The sequence below is a fragment of the Falco peregrinus genome, chromosome 7, assembly GCF_023634155.1.
Source record: "Falco peregrinus isolate bFalPer1 chromosome 7, bFalPer1.pri, whole genome shotgun sequence".
NCBI lineage: Eukaryota > Metazoa > Chordata > Aves > Falconiformes > Falconidae > Falco > Falco peregrinus.
In genome coordinates, this window is record NC_073727.1 from 57,035,977 (window position 1) to 57,054,147 (window position 18,171).

The 18,171-nt window shown below is 46.5% G+C and overlaps 1 protein-coding gene and 1 non-coding gene across 3 annotated transcripts in view; both read left to right on the top strand.

Annotated features, from left to right (window-relative positions):
- The first annotated feature begins 11,799 nt into the window (after positions 1–11,799).
- TRNAS-AGA (transfer RNA serine (anticodon AGA)) lies at positions 11,800–11,881 on the top strand. The gene has a single exon. It is a non-coding gene; the product is annotated as a tRNA-Ser (tRNA).
- Positions 11,882–11,950: 69 nt separating this feature from the next.
- The window catches only part of HS1BP3 (HCLS1 binding protein 3), a 54,113-nt gene continuing 47,892 nt past the window's right edge, over positions 11,951–18,171 (top strand). The window contains exons 1-2 of one of the 2 annotated variants that reach the window (XM_055810532.1): positions 11,951–12,133; positions 17,285–17,450. In XM_055810532.1, coding sequence (XP_055666507.1) covers positions 12,093–12,133; positions 17,285–17,450 — 207 coding nt within the window. In that variant the 5' untranslated portion in view covers positions 11,951–12,092. The remainder of the gene's footprint in view (positions 12,134–17,284; positions 17,451–18,171) is intronic. The other variant, XM_055810531.1, reaches the window with a different exon arrangement.

Here is an 18,171-nt window from a genome sequence, read left to right on the forward strand (position 1 = left end):
AAGGTGGGGATTTTGTCCCCTTTAGGTTATTGTCCCATCTTTTGGTATTCTTTATTCCTTGCCAGACAGCTACTTTTGCTCTCTCATTCACATCAGTGCTCTTAACCCACATTTTTATTTTCCACTGCAGACAAGCCAAATGGAGCTAAACTCTGAAGTCCTTCTTCACAGCAGGACTTCCCAGTGACAGGGGCCTGGCAAAGGAAGTCCTCCCCCCAGGAACTGATTTCCCTCCCTTTTGGGAGTATCATCTTGAGCAGAAATCAACAGGTGGATGCATCCTACCTAAGTGCAGCTAACAACACAAGGTACTTCGTTGGAGGTGTCAGCTTTGGTTTCCTTGACAGTTACTCTGGGGACACCAACAAGCCATGGGGATCAGCTGAGGCATGCAGAGGGCCAGAGCAGACCTGCCACCCCCTCAGCTCCAGCCCAGTCCTCCCTTCGCTCCTCTGTGTCTGCTGCTGGGCTGTGCTGTGCGGAGGAAGGTGGGTGTCTGGTTGGGGAAAAGGATGTGGTCCAAGGTCCTGTTTGATTGCAGCTTTGCATAGTCTGGATCACTCCTCTCAGAGGCCGTGTCTCTCTGACCTTGCCAGGGTAGCATGTTCTTCCGTGATGGACATGGGTGATTTTGGCCAGACACTTGGCAGTTAGTAGAGATGCCTCTCACCTAAAGGCTCCACAGAAACCAAACACAGGGTAAACTGAGCAGCTCATTAAATACTTTTTACCACCACTGTGTGTTCTGGCCTCCTGTCCAGTTCTGCGTTTTAGCCCCACAATTTCTGTGTTCCTTTTCCATCTTGCCTTTTCCAACTTTTCTTTCTAGACATCTCAAGCCCTGGCCCTCTTTCTCCTTCAGCTGTTGAGTAGCATGAGGAGCTCCGAGGATAGGAAACCACCCCAGAGGGCTATCTGGACCCACCTCAGCAGAGGGAGTGGGTGGCTGCCGTGGGACGGAGCATCAGCGCGAAGCCGAGTCCCGGGGAGCGCCCGGCTTGCAGGCAGGGATCACTCCCAGGGCAGGAGCACCATCTCCCGGTGACGGGTTTTGTAGCAGCAAGCCTCCACGCAAAGTGTTTCCCAGTGCACAGCTGAAATGTAGAGGACACCAGCAGTTTGGAACACAGACACTCTGGTTTCTCTCCCCCTTAGGCTGTGAAGCAGCTGTACAGCGCCCCAGTACAAGTGTGTATTTTGTATGAGAGGGAGCGGGAACACTGGCTTTGAACAGGAATACATTACGCAGCCACATCCCTTTCCCTTTGTGCCATGCTGTCAGATGGACTTCTGAGTGGGAGTCGCAGGATCAGCTGTTAAAAAGTTTTTACTGCAGGTGAAGCTCCATCTTATTTTGCATTGCTCTGACTCTGTCTCAAAGAGCCCTCGAGGCAACAAAATGAGCTAATCACATCTTGCTTAAGGGTCCTTTGCATAGTTTTTCTGTGTAAGTCAGAACACGCTTTTTGTCCATGCCTTTGCCTAGGTAGATGCATTATGAGGATATATATGCAATGTACTAAATCCTGCAATCCTTGCACATTTATTTAGCGCTCCCACTAAAGTTAAAGGCATGCCTCTAGGCAGTGACAGCTGCATGGATGAAGCCACTGATACATGTCACTGGGTGGGATGTCAAATGCCCTGTTAATAATGACCTTGATTTCCTAATACATTCTAGTGGCACGTGTTCACAACTGCGTATTTACAGCTCTTCACAGAGACTGCAGGTTGGTGTGGGCTGTGCTGACATGAGTGTTTTGATAACATACATTTCTGCCTTTTATATTGGATGCAGACAATGTGCTTGCTTTGCCTTGCCCACTTGCCCTGTTCCTTCCCATTCACCCACTCACGTGCAGGTTCAGGCACCTGAGACCATCTGGTGGCACCTGAGGCATCCGGACCTCCAGTTGCTGCCTCAGAAAAGGGTGGGACTGTCCTATACCTTCCGCCTCACCTACCAGCACCATGTAGATGTCTTGGGTGCCTTGCAGCCTGCAGAGACACCAGGTACCTCTTTTAGCACCCGAGCAAAGCACATTCCCTTATGAGAAAATAATCAGAATTTAGTGAGCAAAAATATATAAGATGGGACTTTCCAATATCGAGGAGATCCTTGAAGAGCAGCCCGCTATTTGTGGGTCACTTCAGCAGTGTCTGGGGAGCTCTGCCTGTTTCTGTGGTTCACGTATTGATCCCACCAGGTTAGCAAGTCAAAATATGCCGTTTGGGGCCTTTTGCTCTGTGTCCAGAAGAAAAGTGCAGCTGAAAATTATGTGATATGACTGTCTCCTGCATGAAACAAAATGATTGTCTGGCAGGCAGCTGCCAGTTTGCTAACAAGCCATTTGCACTTGGAACAAGGAGGTGTGAAATTCTCCTTCTATCCTTTCTGCAGGGCCTCACCCTGCAGCGCTGATTGAGTTTGGGCTGACAGTTTTAGGAAAAGCCAAAGGCACAAGGACAGTTAAAGGTCTTCCTGGACCTTAGTGATTTAGCTATGTGGAAACTGCAAGCAAACCCAGCTCTGAATCTTCTCAGTAGTTTTTTCCTCTGCACAGTGATGGCTTGTGGATACAGTATTTGTAAGACAGGTTGTGAATGTAAAGATCTGTCTCATGAGCTCTCCTGGTGGATGTACTTGTGCAAGTAGAGCTAGCCACTTAGGCTGCACCTATACAGGTAAATTAAATTATTCCATGTCCACATGGATAAATTCCCTTAGCCTCCAAGGCTGATGGCCATGTACAGGGTGTCAGTTGAGAATGGTCCCTCGCCTGTGTCAACAACTGAACTGCCCCCAGGAACCATTCAGCACAGCCCTAGGCTGAACACGTGCCAGGGATCCTTTTAGCAATGTGACAGTGCTGAGTTTCTCCCTGGTATTATTTAATTTACCTATGTAAATGGAGTGCTTGGAGACCCTGGAGACCAGAGTAGCTGATGAGCTTTTGAGTTGGAAACCTAGCTCCTTGTCATGATTGTCTGTAGTCTTGCCTTTGTTCCTTCAAACGCCTATTCCAGCAAGGTTGCGGTGAACCTTAGCTATGCAACAAACAGTGGCTTTTCTTTTGAAGAAAGAAAGGTCCAGACTTTTGGTATTTGCTGGTGAGCTAGAAAGTTGGCAGCAAGAGCGATGAAGAGCTCTGCCCTGGAGATGGACCTAAGCCAGCACTGTCCAGGTCTTTGGGACAGCCACCCTCCCTCACATCCCAGTTTTTCCCCACTCTGTAGTTAAGGGTCCCTGCCTCCCTTGCAGGAATCTTGGGCAAAGGATCAAGGAAATACTACAGGTATATTTCCAACCTTGCACACGGTCAGTACAGACATTCCTGATGGAGTCCTGGGAAGGAAGAGCACCTTCCATGCAATCAGTTTTTCCATGATTCCTGAATGTCCCTTTCTACTTCCCAGCTCAGCACAGCCCAGATTGTGTAATGCTTGGGTGGCATTTATCATTCTGGTTTTGTAATCATACCTTTGCAGACCTGAGTGACTGATTTCAGTAGAGGATCCAGCCATATGAAGAGGGATTGGATACAGCTGGTTGTAGGACCAGCTAGAACAACGTGGTCTCTCAAGGAGGCTTCATTTCCCTTCTCAGTCTGACTGTTTCTCTCCACAGGTGGTTAGTTGCTGCTTCTTGTGTTACAGGAACCTGAAAACTTGACTCATAAGCAAAATATCCAAAGTGTGTGCTACGACATTGTACTATAAATGACTACATCTATCTCCAGAGCTGTATTTTCCTCTGTCTTTCTGAAGGACAATCATCCATTTCTATAAAATCTCCAACACCTGTATAGTATCATTGTAGTAGTTACTGTTGTGGAGGAGTGTGGTAAGGAAGCACTTAGGGTGGATACATTTCACGTGATCTACAACACAAATGTGAGATTTGCTAGACATGCATCAGTTATACCACTCTTCTAGCTCCAGAGACCACATTGACTTGATTTCCAATTACTGTCATAAGTACATATATATTTGATGCACACGAGGACACCAGCTGGTGACACCTGCTTCTAAGGTCATGAATTTCAACCATTTAGGTCTCATTCCATTGCCCACACACAGACGCTGTAAACTGAGACATACCAGAGATCCAAGACATCTGTCTGGAGATGCAGACATAGCACGAGACCAGCATGAGACCCATAGCCCTCTAGGGTAGCAGCTGGAGGCCAAGTGGGATACACCAAGGTCTCTTCAATGGCACTAAACCATAGCTGAGCAGCTGAATTGAGACCTGAACACTGGAGCTGGTTGCTACATTGCCCCTATAGCCACTGGAGAAAAGCAGGCACTTTTAGGGCACAAATCATCGTATCTTGAAGTGAGCACCTGAAACAGATCCCAGTACTCCCAGAAACACCCTTTTTTCCATTAACTACAAAGCCAGTCTACCAGATCAGCACAGAGGAAGATGCTGAGCAGGTCAAAATCTAATTTTCAGCATGAGTAATCTCACTGTGTGTAATGGATAAGCAAACTGCTTTGTAACACCTTTACGATTGGAACACTAATATCTTCATTAAAACCCACAGATTTCAGAAGCCCATGCCCATGACCTGGTGAAACCCAGACTATGATTGCCAGCCACTTTCTAAGTAACAGTCAGAGTGTCTGACTTAAAATGTTTGTTGTAAAACATCTGTGATAAAAACTCAGTTCCTGGATTAAATAGCATTGACCTGGGAAGATCTTTACCTTCCTACTACATCTGTGTATGAACAACTGGTTGATGAGACAGATTGTACTGGTTGTGCTATGAGACAGAGGCACACTTACAGGTCTCCTTTGACAAATGGGTAACTCTAGCCTGGCTTGTTGTCACCAAGAAACGTTTGGGTTGTTGCAATCTTTCATAGCAACTGCCAAATTAGTTATCTTGAATTGAAAACAGAACAGCAGAACTATTGTGACTCAGTTTACCAAAAGATCTGTATTGTACTTCCCTTTTACTTCCATCCCACACTGGAGGTACGCAAGAAGTCACTAGCCTACTGGCAAGCCAAATCAAACAGGTATCTGCTGAGTTTATGCTTCAGGCTTTCCCTTAGATGGACGCAAATGCTAGCCTCTCACCTCTTGAGCTGCCAGGATTTTACAATAGTTGGAGGAGCTGAAAGCTGTCCAGCCATCTCTTCCTCTGTTGTATTTGGTTAAAACTGGCCATCGGGTTATTACAGCGTTATTAGGTGGGGAGCAGACAGCTAGACTGGCAGACACATGGAGCAACAGACAGACAGAGCAATTGCACACACCTTCTTTTTTTAGGAAGAGATGCTGAAGTATAACCTACTAGCACCCTCTTGCCTCCTAGCCCCTTCTCTTTTCCTTGCTACTTCAGAAAGTTGAAATTTTTCCATTTGGGAGAATTTCAGTCAGGTCCAGAATCACTCATAAAATGGAGGAATTGTTCCAGCAATGTCCCTGGAAAGTTTCCTAATTTTAAAAAGAAATCCAGGCACAAAATCTGGCCAGCTCTAACATGGCTGGCTTGAACTGTGTTGTGATGGGTAGTTCAGCAGAGGAGCCTGCATCTCCAGGAACCTCAGCCTTTTCTTACTCCTGCAGGCAGGATCTTCATAAAGGGAGTCAGCTCCACCCTTCATGCAGGTAACGAGCAACCAGGGGTCAGCACCAAAGTCAAGCAGACCTTGGGCTCTTCTTTATCTGCAACCAAATAAATTGGCATGGACATAAACACTTCCAGAACTTATTTGGTGGGCATGAGGGAAACCAAGGTAAAGTCCTTGGGCAACAGCTTAGGTCGTGTGTGTGGAGAAGATGTACTTGAAAAACTTGGCAATGTATTTGGGAGTCTACCTGGAAACTTGTGCAGTTATTGACTGTTCCTTCACTTTTCCCTGATCTGGGGAAATACTCTTTTCATTGTGCCTATTTGGAGAGCCAACTACCCCAAAACTATTGTTTCTTTTTGGGGGGAAAAAATAGTCTACTGTATCTACCTACTGTAGATGTGATTTTTGAATATAGACAATTTTCTGTATTTTTAAGGCTTGATATTATTAAACTAGGGCAACTCATCTTTTCTTCCTCACTAACTAGCATGAAATTTATCCATGATTTACCTAGGACCCCAAATTTAAGAGAGATGGGATTTTAATTCCAGGGCTGCAGCAGGTTAAGAGCCAGGTTTATCTTTCACCAGGGATTACTTATGGTTTCTGCTAGATTATTCCTGACATGTGGCTCATCATATCACAGGTTAACTGTTTAAGGGTGGGGTGGGGGGAGCATGAGGCATAATGAAGAATGGGTATATAACTCTCCTCCCTTCTCTCCAAAATAAATCTATCCTGAGTTTAGGAGGTATGTAGATAAAAAGGCTGTTTTGACAGGCTATCAGCAACCTTACCACATCATATAACAAGAGTGAACGTTAAATCCAACATTTTGGCTACCTTTGAAACTCACAAAGAAGCCCAGTCCTAATATAAAATCTCCTGGTGATTCACATCTGGGTTTTGTAATTGTCATCTGAAAACACACAGTGGTAGGAGTGATAAGTGATTGGTCATCTCACTGGAATCCTAGTACTCTAGTGCAACCTTTTTCATTAATCAAATAATATTGTATTTCTCCCAACATGAATCAAGGCTGAAAAAATTTCATGCTCAGTTTTTAAACTGTGTTTTCATAGCCATTTATTTCATTTTTAAATATGTTCCTCTGTCCTTGCTTCCCCCAACCTCCCCCATTTTATTTACTATACCCTAAGCAGGGCTCCTATTTCTCCTCATCCTGCCATGATTACAGGCAGAGTCCTCTGCCAGAGATTCAAGAATTGGTGGAAAATTCCCCCTGGGTTTATAAACTCACTTTTGTTTGCCTGCTGTCTTGGGAGAGATGAAAAGCAAATCCACGATCTGCCAAGAATCACACCCAGGCAGGGATGCAATGCTGCAAGAGCTGGTCCCTGCTCTGTGTACGGGTGACAGACGTGACCCTGGGATGAATTCATGGGGTCACACCTTGGCTCTGATGGAGACCCCTGTCCCCTTGTGCCCTCATGGGGAGCAGAGGTATTAAACTGTAGGGCTGCAGGCCTTTGCATTGAACTGAATGAACGGATCCCAGCCACAAATCACTGAATATTTCAACAGGCTTTGGGAGGTTTTTTTTCCTTACTTCAACCCTTTGTGGGAGTTCAGGGCTTGTCTGAAGATGGCCAGTGGGCAGTCCTCCAGCACATGTGGTGAAAGGCTACCTGGTGCAAATGTGCTTTTTCCATGTCCCAGCCAGGGCTGAAAGGACAGGGAGGACTGTCCCCTTCACCTCTCAAGTCTTGGGTCTCCACTACAGCTGCTCTCCAATGCACTCCTTGCTGCCGGTCTTTACCTTTGCCTACTCACCAAATGGGTCCCCAGTTTGGCACAAGCTGTTCCCCAAGAAGGCCAGGATTTGGTTGTCACTTTATCTCACAGGCATTGGACCGCAAGCTCTGCAGAGGACTTGGCTATCTCACAGGTGTCAGATCACAAGCTCTGCAGCCACTTGCCAGCCCCCAAGCCTTCTAAGCTTGCCCACCTCCTTGCAAACTTCTTTCACAGGTTTTTTAGGTTGCCACGGGTAGGGCCAAGGGGGGAGCTTGTGAGTCACATCTGGCAAAGGAGAGCAAATGCATTTGTGCCCCTTTCTGAGTTCTGGGGAGGGGGATGATTGCTGCACCTCCATCATTTTTCCCTGTACTTCCTTGCCTGTCCTGCCCCAGGCCAGTGGAAGCAGAACGATATATTCTTTGGCAGAAGAGCCCAGTGCTAATGCAGGGAGAGGTCACGGAGAACAGGAGCTGTAGCCTGCTAATTTCTAACCTTTAGCATTTCTTTCTTCTCCCCCTTTTTCATCCCACTCCCACTGGGTCCCCTACAATCCTCTTCATGCTGAGGCAAGTGGCTGAGAAAACTCCTCTGGGCTATGTGTCAGTGAAAGGCTCTTAGTTCAGCTGTTGGAAATAAAACTGTGCATAAAAATTAAATACAAACATCAGCCCCAACTGCAAATGCAGTCATATCATTACTGGCTTCAGCTCCATAGGAAATCCCAGTGTAACTAGTCCCAGAGTCAGGTTTTGAGCATGAGCTGAGGGTTGGACAGGAGGCAGTGGGATCACCTGTGCAAGTAAAGGGTGCAGGGTGAGACCTGCACCAAAGGGTGAGACACAGCTGGGGACCACAGGTGGCACTAGCGACCTGTCCCTGGTCCATAGGTTGTATTTGAGTGCTCTCTAGTGGACAGAAAAATGAGTCCAGAGGCAAACACAGCTGGCGCTCGCTTTCCCTGAACGGAAACCCTCAGCCGGGGTGTCTGTGCAGTGTCTGGGAGCAGGGTTTTGGAGGGCGGCTCCAAGCAGGATCTTCTTGGTCAGTGACCGTGCAGGGCAGAGGTCTGACGTGGGAGCAGTGCAGGGTTGTGGGGGACGCACACCTCATCGGAGGTAAGAGCTCGCACATGGCGCACAGGGTAACACCCCAGCTCCTTCCCAGTTACACGGCCCTTCAGTGCTTCTCCTTGTGTGGAAGGAAAACCCTGCAGGGCCTGCTCCTACCTGCTCAGTCAGCAGGTAGAAGAGCAGATATGTACTGTGGAAGGAGAGTAGAAACATTTTTTGGTCATGAAAGGAATTTCTTGAAGAGGTAGGCAAAATAACACTTGGAACAGTCATTTTTGACCTTGCCTTATCTAATCAGAAACCACTGAGGCTCTGTCCTGGTTTCAGCCAGGATAGCATTAATTTTCTTCTCTGTACCTGGTACAATGTTATGTTGATGGTGTTGCTAATACACTGACATTTTTACTTGCTGCTAAATAACATTTACACTAAGTCAAGGACCTCTCAGTTTCTCAGGCCCCCCCAGCCAGCGAGAGGGCTGGAGAGGCATGGGGAATGGGGAGGGGACACAGCCGGGACAGCTGAGCCCAGCTAGCCAGAGGGATATTCCATACCACTGAATGTCATGCTGAGTATATAAGCTGCGGGCGGGGGGGGGTGGCTGGGAGTGGGGCTGATTGCTGCTTGGGGACTGGCTGGGCATAGGTCAGTGGGTGGTGAGCAATTGTATTCTCTATCACTTGTTTTGTTTTTTTGCTCTTGGATTTTATTCCTCTCTCCCTCTCTCTCCTTTTCATCACTATTATTATCATGACTATTATTGCTATTCCTATTATTATTACAATAATTCATTTTATGTCAATTATTAAATTGTTTTTATCTCAACCCACGAGTTTTACCTTTTCCCTGATTCTCCTCTCCATCCCACTGAGGTGGGGAGTAGTGAGCAAGTCGCTGCGTGGTACCTGGTTGCCAGCTGGGATTAAACCACAACAGACTGTAACACAGTACCACACATACCTGCAGTAAAAAAATATGGAATTGTGTATGGGCAGTTATTCTACACAAATCCATTAATGGTTTTGTTACAGAGGTGCTGCAGCTATGCATAAGTAAGGCTACTGAATGAAGACTGCATGAATATGTTGATCCAATTTGCTGAGGGTCCAGAAAGGAACAGAAGAAAAAAAGGAAAAAAAAAAAAGAATGGATAAAAAAACCCTCAAGCAACCCACCAAACCAGTCAGCACTGGAGAATTAGGAGGCAGGAAAAAAGCTGGCAGTCCCAAAGAAAAGAGCCTTGAAAATTCAGAGTTTCTTACTCTTCACTCATACACAGTTGAACTGAGGGAAGAGAGACCCATGAAGGTGCGAGGAGCAGCTGAGGGTAACCCAAATATTGGCAGGAAATAGTAACTTCATTAGTGATGACTGTTACTGGTATTGGTTCTCAGATTCACTGCACTTTCTCCCATAGGCCTCCCCTTGCAGGTTTCCAGTTGACGATCAGCTACACTAACGAGTCCCAGTGCCACTGTGCCTGATGGCCTGGGCACAGGGTCTGGCCAACACTCATCAGTGTGGTCTTTCTGCCAGGAAAAAAACATAAATAAATGGGTCCAGTGGAAGATATTTTGTATGTAGCTTCCAAAGCAATATGGGAATCAAACTCCAGATATTCCGAGAGTTTGCTTCTGAAAAAGGCAAGTTTGTTGCTCAGCTCCAGCAGACAGCTCTGTCTGCATATTACAATTTTCTTCCATCGGGTTTGATTTTTGTGCACCTTTTGCTGAGATTCACTCTTCAGTCAGCACCTGATGAAAGACCCTGCTGTAACCTCATGGGTAAGTCATCTAATTTTTTCCACAACTTCAGAAGCTAGCAACACTGAGGCATTTGTTTTATTTTCCAGCTACATGATGCTTTTGATGATATAGGCTGGGGAGTCATGAAAATGCCACGTGATGAGATTTGCTAAGAAATCAGATAAATAGGCAGTGCTTGGACTTCTCCATGAGCACCCCAACGTGGCACGCACAGCCTCTCAAGGTCAAAGACAGGACCCAGCAGCATACTGGGGCTGAGCAGACACTTCTGTTTGGGGAGAAAAGCCCCAGTCTGAAGCATCTTCACAGGCACTTGGCGATGTTTGGATGGACACTGCTCAGCAAGTGTGACAAGTGCTGCCTCAGCAGGGGCTCACAGCTCAGGTCCTGCTCTAGTTTTGCTGTCTCGAGCAGCAAACTGCCAGCTGCTTACTCCTCGGTACTATCTAAATAAATTGATCATCCAGGGAGCCAACCGGCAATAAAAATGCCATTAGAGTAGTAATTCATTTAGATATATAACTATTTAGGATATACTCATGCTTTCAGGAACTCCAGCCCAGAGCTTTGTAACCCTTCAGAGGCCACAGGAGAATGATTCACATTTCAAAAGCATTTTTCAGTGGCTTGCGGCACTTCTGGCAACCGCAGCTCCTGCGCCAGAAAAGCTGCAGCCCTGTGATGGTATTCACACTCTGCTTAACAAAAGGTTTCCAGGGGCAACAGCCAGGTAGAGAAAACAACCGGGATTTAGCAAGGCACTCCACTTACAAAGTTTCCTTTTTTCGTTTGTTTTGACTCACGAGTTTCAGGCCCCAGACTTCTCCTTTCACGCGAAGCTGCAGAAGATTGTTCTGTACCTGCCACCTTTGGACTCTTTACAGACTTCCATTGCATCCCCAACTCCTCCAGCTGTTTCCTTCCGGGATGAAAAGTCCTGACCTACTCACCACGTTTTGTTTTAGGGGCTGCTTCTCTCTGGGGGCACCCCTGTGCGCCGCTGCGGGTACTCGGGGTGCAGAGCCCTTTTGGGGAGCAGCTGCACTGATGCAGTGGCAGCGTCTGGCTTCTATTGCTTTTCTAATATTCCTCAGCATCTCCTTGGGTTTCTGCTGTGACATTGAGGCAGACAGCAGAAAGCTGTGCCTGGCATGGTTGGTTTTTTCCTCCGCGCTTCTCTGTGCAGAGAAGCACTGAGATAAAAGCAGCACCCAGGTGCACCCATGGAAAGGAAGCTGGGCTGCCCAGGCCAGCGGTGAGGGGCAGCGGGGAGAGCAGCTGCTTGCTGCTTTCTTTCCAAAGTAGGGGCTGGAGCAAACGGCACCTGCGGGCATCCCCGGGGGTAGCGTTAGGTCCGCGGGGGCTTGCAGTAGCCGGCGGGGGACAGCGGGCTGTCTCGTAGTGCAGCCAGCGCTCTCGGGCGGCACCGTGCCGATTGTTTTAAGGCAGACGGATGCGTCCGGGCTGCTTCCACGTAGAAGGAGCGCACAAGGGTGCCGCCGAGACTTGGGGGAAACGTTTTGGTGCCGTAAAGGAAAAAAAAACAACGAACCAACATGGAAGCGGGGGTAGATTAGTGGAGCTTCCGTGCCAACACAGCCGCCCGTCGGTGTAGTCGTGGCCGAGTGGTTAAGGCGATGGACTAGAAATCCATTGGGGTCTCCCCGCGCAGGTTCGAATCCTGCCGACTACGCAGCAGGTTGCTTTTTTTCACCCCCGGCCCGGCCGTTTTCCTCCCCCCGCCCTTCCCGGCGATCGTTTTGCACCGCAGCCGCCCGCCGGCAAACATCCGGCAGGGCGGCCAGTGCCAGCCCGGGGGAAGGGGGGCGGGACCCCGTGACAGCGGGACGCGGCCTCTCCAGCCGGGCCGGCACCGCTCCGGAGCGACTCCGAATCCCCGAGCCATGCAGCACAGCGCGGCGCCCGCCGTGCTGGTCACCACCAGGTACCGGGGAGGGGGCCGAGAGCAGCGACCCCGCCGCGAGTTGCGGAGCCGCCCGCTGCGGCCTTCCCGCGGCGGGGCAAGGCCCGCGCAGCCGCCCCAGCGCCGGGGGCGGGAAGGGAGGGGAAGGGAAGGAGCGTGGCGGGCGGCGCCTCACGGGGACCCCGGGCGGGCACTGAGGGGCGGCCGAGGGGCCGCGGAGGCCGGGACGAGGCCCAGGTGGGAGGCGGGTTGGTGGTGCGGGGGTTTGTCCGCGGGACGTCTCGGATTTGTGCGGTTTCTCGAAGTGTTTTGGCTGAAATTCCACAGCCGGGAGAGACCCCTGTTGCCCGGCCCGCCCTGTGGGACGCCCGCCGTTCGGTCCTTTCTTCCTGTGGTAACTTCCACATTGACATCCTTTCCCTTCCGCATTGGCACGGCCGGGGACGCAGCCAGTGCTCCCACCCTCTGGAAGCATCTTTCCTTGTCAGCATGGCGAGGTGGGCGGGAAGGAGCTATAACTCGTCCTCAAGCGTACGCTGGCGTCTTTGAGGTGCGGTGTCGCCTGCTTTTGGCTGGCCCCGCTCCCGCCGCCATGCACTTCCCATCCCTGCCCACCGGGCCACAGGGAGCCTGGCTGGCTGGCAGTTAGGCCAGCGATGGGCAAAATAAGTTTATTCTGTTTTCCCACATTTGTGACACCATGCCCGAAGTGGGTGCTCTTTTCAGTTGCATTACATTCTTACAACCTGTATTTTCCTAGACGTGTCAAATGATCCTTCAAGAGAAATGCTTCAAGAAGAAAATGCTTGTGGCAGTCTTTATAGAAAAATTATAGAGCTATATCTCTCTTTCTTTTTTTTTTTAACCCACCACAAGAGATTTGAGACCACCTGTAAGCAGTTTCCGATCAGATGTGACACCAGAAGCAGAAGTGTTGATTCATCAAGGTCCTGGCTCTCACACCTACCTCCTAGGACATAAGTAGCACCTGTGTCAATCACATGAACTTCAAAGCCATTATTTTAGTCCTTAAATATTTGGCTGTATCAGGGCCTAACTTCCTTTGGAGCAGTGGCGTTGAACTTTCAAGTGTATCTGACTTCTATACGTGTTTTCTAAGACTAACTTTATATTATTGTATATTTATTTCCAATATTTATATATTGGAAAGGGAAATCTGAACACCTGGATTTATTTTACAGTCAATAGACTTTGCCACTTGCAAATTGTCCCACCAATACTGGAATGCTTTCAGTGATAAAACTAGCTATATGCATCTGTGTGGAATAAAGGCTTTAGCAAATGAATGTATTTTCTAGTTGTGAGGTAAGATAGTTCTGACCTTTTACACTCTTTTTTACAAACTGGGTTTGGGAATAGGATTCCTAGTTGCTATGTTAATATAAATAAATATTAATCTGTATATTGTAGTTAAGACTATACAGAGAAATAAAAGTGTTTGCTGGCTAATTTGTGATTGATACTTTGCCTGCACTTAGTGAATAAACTAGTTGTACAAGTTTTTTCTCCTTTTACTATGACCTGGGTCGTCACAGAGGCTGTTGGAGCTGAGTGCTGCTGATAGGGCTGGCTTTTATCAGGACAGAAAGTGCAGAGTCTGCTCTCCTGGCTACACAGACACTGGAATAAAGTTTCTGTTGTCACAGCACTTGTAGCTCTTTGCTTTGCTTGCAATGGCTGCTTTCCCCCCTTTCCCATCTTGGACTTTCAGCACAGAAAGCAGATTAATTAAAGTACAAAGCCTCTACATTGTATGCAAATAAAAAGACAGGAATGAAAAGCTCTTCTGTGGCTCTTCTGTGAACTGTGGAAACTGCTCTGTTCAGCTGACCTTTATATAATTTTTCCTTCCTCTGTCCTGTGCCAACCCTGCATGATCTGATTATGCAAGCACAGTGATATTGGCATGAATGGTCTTGTATTCAGGTGAAGTAATTCATGTTAGGGAAGTTAACCATGTGCCCAAGCCTCCCCTGAACAATCTGCATTGTAGACAAAAGTGTAACTGAGAGATACACAAGTCAGGTTTCAATAAGGAATAGAAGCAATAAACGTGTATGCCATTTAAACAGCCAGCTTTCTCCTTTTGCTTCTTTTTTCAAAGCTACTACTGTAAAAATAATTGTGTTTGATGTGAAAAATGCAAAGAAACTATTCTCTGACTTGGGATTTGTAGGTGCTTCTTCTGTTTTAGTAACAATAACACTGTCAAATTAATTAAAACCCTGGGACTGCTGATTTTGAAACTAAGACATTACAAGGGCTAGTGTGCACTTTGGCTATTAGGCTGTATCTGTCTCAGCCTCCCTGCTGATTTCTGTTAGTTTAGAATCGTGTTTTAAAAACTACACAATCCTGTTGCTATGGAAAGGATAATAGGGGTAGGTTTCCTGTAAGAGCTGAAAATGAAAGTGATCACAAAGCCTAAAGCAAACAAACAAAATGTAGCCATTCCCTCTAATCGCTTTCCATTACAGTCGTTTTAGCTCAGACTTTGAACAGCTTTAAAGGAAGAACCCTGGGTGTAGTTAAGGTACTTACTACATGACATTTTTAGAACTCTTTGATGTAGCAACTCTTTAACAGTGAAGTTGTGGTTGTGCCATCTCAGAACATCTGTTCATGGTTGGTATTTTGAGCTAAGTTAAGGCCATTCAGGAAGGATGGTTTACTGGTGGTTTTTCCTTTTATTTACATCAGAGGTGAAAAGCAGGTTAATTTGTCATTTGTACTCCGTGGCTGTGTTAACAGAAGTCAGTCTCTCATGAGTACCATCTGACAGACCTTTTTGCTGTCATAGCTGCAGTCACAACTTCTGAGTGACTACGCATCTGGAGAGCATTTCCTCTGCTGCAGGTATATTCTAAAAAAACCCAGATCCAACTCATTTTATTGGCAGGTGTCCTCTGAGTTAGCATTTTGGCTGCCACTAAAGGAGACAACACTCCAGATAATGACTATTACTTACAGGTTTGACAGGCTGCTGTGTGAAAGCCAGGCACCTATGTATTTATACATAAGCACTATTGATTCTGTGTTTAGAGCCCAACAGCATGTAACTGAGAACAAAATTTTGTCTGATAGTGTAAAGTCAAGTCCTTAACTGGCAGAAAATGAGAACAGAATCAGAGCAAACAGATGGCAGTCGGGTACCTAGTATAAAATCTTGGCAACAGTAGAGCTCTTGTTAAATCCATAATGTTTTAAACATGGCTTGCAAATAGGATTGGGTACAAGTTGGGCCTGTGCCCTTGTATGTTGCTATCCAATTTATAAAGAACTGTTGAGGTGCTCTCTTTAAAAAGTTTTTATTCAGTTTTGCATTGGAGATACAGAGGTTGCCTTCTTGGGAAAACTCAAGTTTCAAAAGAACTAGTCAAGTTTTGACATGAGAGGAGTCTTTTGAAACTTTATTTGAAACTAGATTGTTTAAATGTCTTTAAAGTGTATTTTAAGTTTGTACACCTCATGTATCCTTAGGCAAAATGGCATCTGTGTTAATATATCTAAATTTCCTAAAGAGGCAAGAATGCTGCTAGACACCTCTGCAATCTACAGGAAGTCCAGGGAAGATGGGACGTGACATTAGCCATACGGCTAGGATTAAAAAAGAAAAGAAAAAAAGGCAGAAAAAATGTTCAATGAAAATAAAATTGTGGGTTTTTTCTTAAACAGTCCCTTCTGATTTCGTTAAAAAACACTTATGCACGCATAGGAAGGATGCACTCAAAGATAAGTTCAGAGAGTATTCAATGCTCTGGATGATAAACTTCTTTCTGATTCTGGCAGAACACGATTCCAGTGACAGCAGTAGTGAGTGTGCTGTGGCTTGGCGTAGGGCTAGCTTTGGGGAAACAGTCACTGTGGTTTCCAATCTACTGAGACAGACTTTATTTCATTAGATGTACAGTTCTCTTGTGCCCCAGCAGCAACTGCTCAGTCTTACTCTTGATGTGCGAGGACTATAATATGATCTTGGCATTCCTGTTGCAAAAATGTCATAAATAATTGTTGCATGGGCATCCAGGGGGGAGGTGACACCACGGTTCAGCGGATCTGAAGCTGGCAGGAGAAGAAAATGCATTGAGTGAACTGCAGCAACAGCTCCCTTGTTGCATTTTCCTCCAAGAGGAACCATGGGTGGTTCTGACTGTTGGCAACTCTCAGAGGTTAATGCTGTGATTCTTTGTCTACTTTAACTCATTACACAAGGACAAGTGGCTTTGTTTCCACTGGGATCTTCTATGGGAAGGCTGAGATACTTTAGCTAGTGTACCCTTTCTGCTATTTGGCAACAAGACTATCAATCAGACAGTCAAAACCAGAAGGCAGTTCAAAGAGATCGTGTACTCCTTTAACTTGGTTAGTCCTGGTAGGTGTTTGTCTAATTTTCTTCAAGGACTTCCACAGATGGAAACTGTGTGGTTGGCACAGCAGTCTGCTTCAGCACTTCTCTTTGTTTCAGGCTTTAGTCTAGTTCCCTGGTTGGCTCTTAACAAACCTCAGGTTGTCCCTGCTCTCCAGCAGGCTCCTTCTTCCTTTTGTGGCCTTTTTCAGCTGTTGTCTCTGCCACTCCTGGGTTTGTCCTAAGAAAAGGAGATGTGGACAGGGCTTGACATGAATTCTAGTGAGCGGACCCTTGCTTCACAATAAACTGTAATGAGAGGTCATGAGATCTTCTCATCTGCCCTGCTAGGTAGGACAGCACCTTCAAATCCTGTGAGTGAAGTCCTGTTCTGAATGAATCCACATCTGTTCCTAGAAATGCTATGTTCCTGGCATTTTGTCTGCAGTGGCCAGTGGCAGATGCTTTGGGATAGAATATAGCAGGGGTCCTCAACCCCCCCCACCTCCCCCCCCACCAGGGGTTGAGGGGGGAAACCAAGCAGCCGCAGATGGCTGCCTGCCACTTCATCCATGCGCCGGACCCCTGTTTAAAAAATTTGAGGACCCCTGGAATACAGGAAGCAGGCCATGTCCAAATTTGTATTGTTGCAGAGTAGGAACAGTGCTGGGGTAGGATTGTCTGGTGTCCTGTTGAAATATTAGTCTTCACATTGACTTTCTCAAGATTTCAATTGGATCCTAGGAGAGGGTCAGTTAAAAGTCTTTGTGCCAGTGCCTGAACTCTGCATGTATTTTCTTCCCTAGGCAAATTCAGAATACGCACACGGGGCTGGATTTGTCAGTGCCAGAATACCGGGAAATCCGGGGGAAGATGATGTCTGGCCATGTAGAGTATCACATTGTTGTTGTTACCCGACTGGCTGCCTTCAAATCAGCAAAGCACAAGCCTGAAGATGTAGTTCAGTTTATGGTAAGTGTTTAATCAGTGCTGTGTCAATGATAACTTTTTTAATGAGCTTCGATTAACTATTTTGGTCCTGGTGTAGCAGATACTTTGTCATCACAGCCTCCCTGGGTCAAGGTCCTTGGTAGGACAACACAGTCTGTACCATTTCTGCAATAGAAGTATTATACATATGTTAATTGAACTTTTTATTCCAGGAGCTTAAAACAGCAATGACTCTGGTTGCCTTTAAGGCATTTTGCATTACAGGTCAACAAATAGAAATTAATTAAGCTTTTTATAAGTCTTGCTACAAAATTAGTTTCTCTGATAGGCGTATCAGCACTGGGACTTGGTGCATAAACATGAAATAAATATATAATAGTCTACGTGAATGGAGAAAGAATCATGTGAGGCAATAACAGGAATTAACCTGGCAGTAGGGTTATCCTTGACCTATTAGCCTTGACATGGCTTTTAAAATCCTTAGAATGAGAGTTTTACAAGGAAGTGTCCATATAAAACATTATTGAGTTGAATTGTCTTTTTCACGATACCTGCAGAGTAAAGGTTTCGAAACATAGCACATGAGATTCATTTCACCTGTTTTAAAGTCACCTATAGCATGTGCATTACCACTTAAGCTGTCTCACCTGGGACTGCCTATTGAGTCGATGGAAAAACACACATTTAGGGTACATTTAATTTGATCTGTTTTAGCTGTCTGCTGAACTGCTCCCAAGAAGTG